The sequence below is a fragment of the Rhipicephalus microplus genome, chromosome 9 (assembly GCF_043290135.1).
Source record: "Rhipicephalus microplus isolate Deutch F79 chromosome 9, USDA_Rmic, whole genome shotgun sequence".
In the NCBI taxonomy this organism is placed as follows: Eukaryota; Metazoa; Arthropoda; class Arachnida; order Ixodida; family Ixodidae; genus Rhipicephalus; species Rhipicephalus microplus.
The window spans coordinates 40,923,235-40,931,851 of record NC_134708.1 but is presented as its reverse complement, the minus strand read 5'-3'; the positions used below and the strand labels follow the sequence as shown (position 1 = coordinate 40,931,851).

At 47.8% G+C, this 8,617-nt stretch overlaps 1 protein-coding gene across 1 annotated transcript; it reads right to left on the bottom strand.

The window, feature by feature from the left end:
- Positions 1-258: 258 nt before the first annotated feature.
- Positions 259-5,696, bottom strand: LOC142772233 (uncharacterized). The gene is made up of 2 exons (XM_075874429.1): positions 3,846-5,696; positions 259-544 (listed from the first exon to the last, which is right to left on the bottom strand). Exons 1-2 carry the CDS (start codon positions 4,871-4,873, stop codon positions 259-261), a joined length of 1,314 nt encoding a protein of 437 aa, XP_075730544.1. The 5' UTR covers positions 4,874-5,696.
- Between the last annotated feature and the right edge of the window lie 2,921 nt (positions 5,697-8,617).

The window sequence follows — 8,617 nt, the reverse complement described above, 5'->3', positions numbered from 1 at the left end:
ATACCTGTATAAAGGCATTTTACAATTGTGAAAACCTATCCACCAAGAAAGCTGAAGCTTTTCTTTGGCTTTGCAATTTCACTCACTTCTGTTACTAGTTCCAGTAAGTGACGCGAAATATCAGGGAAAATTACACCATAAGTCTCCGACTTCACGGAATTACACATTTATTAGCCATATTGATTGCGAATCTTTCGCCGGTTGCCCCAAGGCCTTCTTTGAGAGAAGCTTCTTCTCTGGTCACACTTCATCGATCAGTTACACGCCGTAATCGATGTCGTCGGTCGCGAGGTACCGTCGAACGTGACTCCAGCAATCCTCATTCAGCTCATCCAGCTGCGTTCGACCATCGTCGGTAGGATGGCAGATCACTCGTTCTTTCACGACTCCGGCGACACGCATGAATCCATGAAGGGATCGTACTTGACTCAGGCGGTCTCGTACCAAGACCGCTAGTTCTGCTTGGTCGAGGTTGGCGCTCCTGGCAACCTCGTCCAACAAGGCCGGGTATCGGGACACGCGGTCCACCTCTCTGCTGACGTACCTGCACATAGATCATGGTGTTATTGAACAATGCCTTGTACGTACGTTGCCCTATCGTGTAAGCGGTGGAAGTGTGTTTGCGGGCTGTTATTTACCTCTATAAGCAAAATGTGTTAACTGTCGATGAGCGACCTGTAGCAACATCAATACTCCTAGAAACGCAGCTGCAGATGGTTTGGCTTGGAATTGACGCTCCTAAACAGCTGCGACTAGCACCAGTTACGCGACAATTTGCGACTGAAGACCGAATGCCGACTAAAGCAGACATGTGTTCACACCTTCATGTGACTTACACTGGTCACCGCAGAGAATCCATGTCTGCTAATAATCGGGTCGTACAATTATTGATCAACAACATCAGCTACATGCCGTCCTGTTCCTGTGGTCCTGATTGGTTCTGACGATTCGCACTGTGGTCACACGACTAAAAACGCGCCTAGACGGTGGCGCAGCCAAAGCAGTCGCTTTATGACTGGTCATTTGCAGCCAAACACATTGTGGCCAACGCGTGGTCTGGAGACTGGTGCTAGTCGCTGCATGGTGTGCAAGATCCTTTACAGTGGCAAAGCTTCTGTGACCAAACTAGACGATTGCAGGGTCTGTTTACGTGGCGATTAGAGGAAAGTATACATCGGCGTGTATCTGTCTTATATTACGTACAGGCGTAACCTCGCATACCTGGAGCGGCGAAGTGTGGCGCACGATACAGCACGTGAGACATACGCGGCTTAAAACGTGGCCACATGTGTAAGCGGGGTGAAAATTGTGTCCCTGCCCTGCTTTGTCCTTGTTTTTGCCGCAGCAGCAATAATTGCTTTTATAGCGCTGGATTCCCAGTGAAGGCAAGCAGTTATAGCGCTGGATTCCCAGAGAAGGCAAGCGGGTTAGGGGGAGACAGAAAATTAGGCGAGCACATAAGAATAAGTAGAATCACCCAGATGGACGCCTACCATAGCGTCCTAAATATACATCAGAGGGAACCCTGGCGCTATTGTCTATAGGAGCTGCAATGCTACAGCGAGCATGGGAATGATGGGTAGCACACGGATTTGTTTAATCTTCGTACTTCTGACTCCGTATTTGTTAGCGTGGCTTGGAGCCGTTTTCTCACAAAACAAAAATCGCCAAATGTTTATTGGTTGCGCTTCACCACCTTAAAATTTTAGGCTTACAATTTCAAATCGGGTCACGAAGTTCAAAAGGGTTTGTTCTATCCTTCGAAACAAAATCGAAACAGAGCAAATAAACGAAGCCACAAGTGCGATTCTGCAATCAGCGCTTATGTTTACTTCGGCGTATGGCCGGGTCAACCTGGCATCGCTCCTGTTTGCATGGTGGTTTTGCGCGTACCTTCCACAATTTATTTATTCGCTTGTGCATTGTTTACTGGCGTGACAATTCAGAGCTGAACTATTGCTCACAGAATGTGCAGATAGCCGCTCTTGTCACTGCGGACAGCCTTCGCGGGCACATGGCCGGCGTGCCCTCGTCTTTGGTGACGGTGAATGCGACACGCTAAGCAACGAGACACTGTACTCTACGGTTGTCAAAGCGATATTCTCAAGCCTACTGCTTTGCTGTAGTAGTCTTCCACGTTCGGGCAACGGGAGTTTTCAAACTGTTATGCATTGTGCTCGTGGACAGTTGTGTCACAATTTTATTTGCAAAAATTGCTGTGTATTTTGCAGGTACAGTTGGCTAATGAACCAACCTTGCTTCCCCAAACTTTCTCGTTGGTCTTTTTTTTTCTCGGGAGCGCAATGGGCAAGTAATAAAGGCGCAATAAAATCACGTACTTATAACTGCAAGCGAAAGGTCAGCAATTAAAAAAAAAATTAAATTTAGTGCTATGTAGGGCAAATGAACGACGTCACCACCGCTTCTGATGGTGACGTCATAGTAATATTTAGGTTTTCTATCTGTTAGTTGTCCTTTCCACACGTAGATGGTGACCGTGGCAAGGAGCCGCTAACTACTGCATACAGGGGCTTGTTAGAAAGTTACGCTACCAGTTTACACATATTTGTGTAATTCTATCAACGATAATAAATAAAAATTAAAAACGCCCTGCCGCTGTGGTCTAGTGGCTAATGTACTCGGCTCGGACCCGCATGTCGCAGAATTGAAGCCCGGCTGCGGCAGCTGCATTTTCGACGGAGGCTAAAATGCTGTAAGCTCGTGTGCTCAGATTTGGGTGCACGTGAAGGAACCCTAGGTCGAAATTTCCGGAGCCCTCCACTACGGCGTCTCTCGTAATCATATCGTGGTACGGGGACCTTAAATCTCACACATCACTCAATCAACATAAGCACTCTTTTTGTGGTGCTCTTTGACTTAATTCCATAGAGTCTTTCTTTTCGTGTGCACCACTTCTGAAAAGTCTTCTAAAACGCTAATGTTGGTGCCTTTGAACGTTTTTGCCATAACTACATTTTTTTTATATTCTTTGTAGCTGAAAAATTTAGCTATGGGTGGACGTTTTCTTTATTTGGACTAAATTTTCATATATATAGTTGACGTGCTTTATACATAACTGAATTTCACACAATTCCGCCGCTCTGGCTTCACATTTAATAGCCCTCTCATGTTTATAAATATCTTCGATGCCACGTATACCCGATAGTTGCGCCCGTTCCTGTTTCCAATACCACAAAGCTTACCTCTCAGACTGCCTATCCCGAACCGGCTTTGTTCTGTTCCTGTTGTACAATCTGCAACTACTGCTTTCTCCTTTTCAAGTTTATCTATTGTCGCTTCAAGGATACTCAAGCAGTTTTTTCTTTAAAGTCAGCCATAGTGACCTGTTGCTCGACTTGATAGTTTTCTATGGATAGTGATTTGTTTTTTAATTGCTTTTCTCTACTTAGAGTTATTTTAGCAGAGAATTCGCATGAACTGCATTGTATAAAACAATAATAAAATTATGAAAATCAGAACACCTCAACAGTACCCCCTGAGGAGCAACCGGTTGTTCGAATGCGAAGAACAAACTCGTGCGACTACTCGCATCGCATCGCCGGCTACTCGTTTGCCACGTATATGAGAAGACACGTTAACAACTCTTGGGATCGCGTGACTCTCTAACGAGATTGTGGAGTTCGAGTTGAGTTCGCTTGTCGCTTTATACAAATTCTTAACGTGTCAAGTCGCGGACTCACAGAAAATAGTCATATATGACTTCCTTTTTTTTGATGGTATAGTCGATTTGAGCCCTTGAATCCAACATCTAGCAATCTTACAGCACTAAGACACATTATTTTGTACAAAAAAGCAAACCTTCATATGGTTCACTTCATACGCACCTGTCTAGATGCGATGCTTGCTTTATCTGAGCAGCTCTCGCGACGAGACCACTGTTCCTCCAAGTTGTCGCCTTGACAGCGAGATAGTCGCTGAAACAGTCGTCCAGAAGGTAACTGCAATCCACCTCAGTCAGCCTGTAGTTGTTTTCGACGTCCCTCGATAGGCACCGAAGAAATGCGATTTCGTTCGATGCCGGCATGTATTGCAAATATATTCGCCTTATGTGTGTGTTCTGCTTGACTGACTCAGCCAAGCCTTGGACGGCTTGGTTACCCATAGGATATATACTAACATCCAGACGTCTCAAGCTCCTGTTTTGAGACAGCGACTCGAGAATGACGTTCCAGCCCGGGCTTTGGTCATCTAGGTGCATGAGAACACTATTGACACAAAGCTCCAGTACTTCCAAAGTTCTAGTTGATCTCAAAAATTCAGCCATAGCCAAGCACAGCGTCATGTCGTCAGTCTCAATGGAGATGTCGACGTTCTTCAGGTGCAGACAGTTCGGTAACCGAACCAAGGTGGCTAACATGCAGTCATATTCTGCTGACGACAAATCCACGCCCGAAAATGCCTTGCAATCTAGGACTTCAATCGCCTCTTCCCATAAAGTTAACGATCCGAGGGAAACTTTTTCTTCGGAGCCACTGCGTTCCAGCTCTGCGCATAGCCAGTTGAGCCAAGGATCATGATGTGGAGGGAAAATGTGGACCATTTTAAGGTTTTCTTTAGCCGGCAGAGCATGGAAGAAAGCCGACCACGTTTCGGAACATAAAACATCCAGTGGCAGTCCCACTTCTTCCAGTGTGTCATTCTCAACGAGAGGAAGTACCCAGCAGTCGTAAACTGAGTAAAGCCCAGGTGGAGGACGCCATAAACTCGAAATGCGTAGTATGTGTATTACTCGGTTAGTATAGATTATTCGCGACACTAGGGCGGTGATTTCATCACTTTCTCTTAAAAGGTCAAGCGATAGCCTTTCGATGCTCCCATTTTCCAAAACGCCTTCCAGTACGGCTGTTTGCATAGATAGTGATCTCGTGCTCAGGAAGAGAACCCTAAGTGAATCGGCAGAGCTGAAATATTCTTTCACAGACTGCGGAGCCGCGTCACCCTTACCTGACAAGTCCTGAAAATGGAGTTCTTTTACAATAGCATTCCTTAATAAGGCAGTAAAAAGAGGGTCGAGGACATCGCCTTCGGCAAATCTGCCAGTTATGTGCAGGCTATGCAAACATTTTGAGGTGTCCAGTAGCCCACAAAGCTGGGCTGCAAAGATATTTTGAGAGCATGTCAGGTACTTCAGGCGGAGATTTTCAACGCTCGTCAGGTAAGCCAGAATATCAGGAAAAGTGGTAGCTGCGAAAGTCTTTATGTCATCGATCTAGACGGTTTTGATCCACCTGTTCTGACCGACTGCTTTCAGGAGGGACATGCTATCAATCTTGGTGGAAAAAACCCCGATCCCGATGCTGACGCTGGCGATGCACCGGTGGTTTGTGAGCAACCACTCAAGAAGTTCCTGGCATTGTAGCCGATCCTCTTCATCAAGGATTCCCACGATTGATGAGGTTGTCCAGTTCGTTATGCATAGTTGGTTACATTTTTCGGGGTTCTCTCGAATTTCGAATCCGGAGCGAAGGAGCAGCTTGTTCCAGGTCACAAGCTGGGAGACGATCTGGCACGACTCTTCATGCGAAGCTGTGCAGAGCAGGAGTTGATAAACGGTACCACCTCGAAGAACTTCCATGCTCTCATGCCAGCTTGGCTGTGGATTAGAACGAAGCATCAGTCCTCGTGACTCAGCAGGTGCAGTAGCAGCATTCGCCGACAGCCATGCAGTGACAGCAACTTTCTGGAACACACAACGAGTCACAGTATGAGACACACTAGATTACGTTTGCGTACCGTTTGTGCATTACGCTCTAGATTACGTTTGCAATTATGCTTCCCTATCATTGATAGAAAAAGATAAACGAGTCATTCATTCAAGCATATCAATACAGTCTCATGATACCACATCTATTAAAACAGGTAAGATATTTTATAAGAAAGTGACGTCAGTTTTCAAGTATTGCAAAGCCGACACTGCATTTGCTTGGGGCACCATGCGACTATGATGAAAGCGGCCATTTAGTGATGGATGTGGTTTGTCATCACATGTGTTAGGGTTAAAAAGAAACAGAATTCATTGTGCTGCACTACTTGTGCAGCTTTCGCGCATATGATAAAAACGAAGCGATCTCAATAATTACACAGAGGTTGAATAGGGTACATGAGTTTCTGTAGGGACCTGGGAGAAGGTGAAATTGCCTTTTGTAGCAGGCTTGCAGTCTATAGAAATACATTATTGAGCAGGCTTGGAGAAGCCAGAACAGCGGTGTAGAGAAACTTTGAAGCAGTCACAGAGAACAATTCACTTGCCTAAATGACAGATTGGGTGGGTTGCTGATTCGTGGTGGTTTTAAATGCAAGCGCGATAAATAGACAATGACAGAAAAGACATGGGCAAGCGCATATTGCCACATTGAATATGCAGCGCGAAGAGGACAACGAAGAACACGCGCAGCGAGTGAAGAAGACGAGGTTCTCTCCCGATCAGTTTGCCAGTATTCTAATACAATTAAAGTGAGTTCCCTGGATTCGACTGCTGCTGTTTCTGCATTGTGACACTGGTGGAGGTGCTGGGTACATGTTCGGGACGCCTGGCAACAGCCCCGCCTCTGGTCAAGAAAGACTTCCGCGCATCGACACTCCCGTTCACCGCAGCAGCCGGCGCCTGTTAGGCCTCAGCCCGGAGTTTGGTCCATTGCCGGAAAGCGTGACTGTGCCAGAAAGCATGACGGCGCCTGGAAGCACTGGCCCCAACATGTCCAGCCCAAGCACGACACAGGTGACTGTTTTGAACCCTCGACTTCCGGTTGACTTCCACGGAAACGCATATGAGGATGCACATGACTGGCTCGAGGAATTCGAGCACACAGCGAATGTTAACGGTTGGAACACCACACAGAAATTGGGCTACGTTTATTTTCCGCTTCAAGACGGAGCCCGAACGTGGTTCACGAATCGCGTGTGGTCGTCTTGGGACGAGTTCCGGCAGAAGTTTCTCGACACGTTCGCGAGCACTGAAAGACGAGAAATCGCACAGCGTCTCCTCGAGTCACGGATTCAGAAACCAAATGAATCCGTTACGATGTTTGTTGAGGACATGGCGCGGCTATTTCGTCGAGCAGATCCTAATATGCCCGAAGCCAAAAAGGTTAGCCACCTCATGCGGGGCGTTAAGGAGCAGCTGTTCGCTGGCCTCGTACGAAACCCGCCTACAAGTGTGGATGAATTATCCAAGGAGGCGACATCTATCGAACGTGCACTGCATCTACGTTATCGCCAGTATGACCGCCCAACCCACAGTGCACCGATCAGCGTGGCAGCCTCTACCACAGCAACAACACCCGACGAAGGTTCTTTGCGCCAACTAATACGAGAAATCGTACAAGAAGAGGTCAAGAAATTCGTCGCCAAACCGAATGACTGCGCGATCGCCTCAGTAACGGAAGTTGTACGCCAGGAGATCAGGCAAGCGCTCTCGCTTCCTGAGCCGAACACGAGCAGTCCCAGGGCAAGCTATGCAGACGTAGTCCGCCGACAGCCAGCGAACGTGCCGACATCACATCAGTACCACCAGCAACATCCGCCGACAGCGCCTTGGTACTACAGAGAAACTTCGATGCCGAGGCGGCCACCACTTCGCACAACTGACATCTGGCGTACCCCTGATCATAGGCCCCTGTGCTTTCACTGTGGGGAAGCAGGCCACATCGTTCGGTATTGCCCGTATCGCGCCGCAGGGTACCAAGGGTTTCCTTCTACGGATCCTCGGCGCCATTTCAACGGAACATCTGACGTCGACACGAGTGTCATGACCCCGCGGAATGTTCCTCCTGGGTTTCGGTCACGCTCACCCTCTCCTGGGCGTTTTTCTCCATCCTCTAGACGGAGCACCACTGACATGCCAAGAGGGAGATCTCCTAGTCCACGCCGGGGAAACTAAAAGCAGCGACCTTAGGGGGGAAGGTTGCAAATCGTCGAAGTGCTGAAAATCCCCCATTACTGCCGAGCGAAGAGAGACACATTTTCAATGAATCGACGAAAGATGGGGTTGTTACTGCCGAAGTTGCAATTACGATTGACGGACATGACGTCATGGCATTGGTCGACACTGGCGCGGACTTCTCAATAATGAGTGAGAGTCTGGCAGACACGCTCAGGAAGGTTAGAATGGAATGGACAGGACCGCAGATTAGAGGAGCTGGAGGGCAGCTACTCACACCTACCGGAAAGTGCACCGCAAGAATGAAGATAGGGGATGCATCCTTCGTCGCAACTTTTGTTATCCTTTCTGAGTGTTGCAAGCAGGCAATCTTGGGGATGGATTTCTTGCGTGAATATGGTGCCATCATCAATATTCCGGACGGTGTACTGACCTTTTCAGCGGATCAAAGCGCAGCGCTACACCGAAAATCCCTACGAGTCATTGACGATGTGACCATACCTCCGTTATCGTGCCGCCTTGTTCCAGTCACGTGCAGCGAGCAGAATACTGGAGAAGGAATCGCTGAACAAGTATTGACGCTCCTACTCTCTCGCGGTGTTGCAATTGCCAGAAGTATCGTCAACGTTGTGTGCGGTGAAGCAGAGGTTCTGTTGACGAATTTTACCAACGAGCGACGACACATTACACAAGGCACTACAGTTGCCTACTTCGACG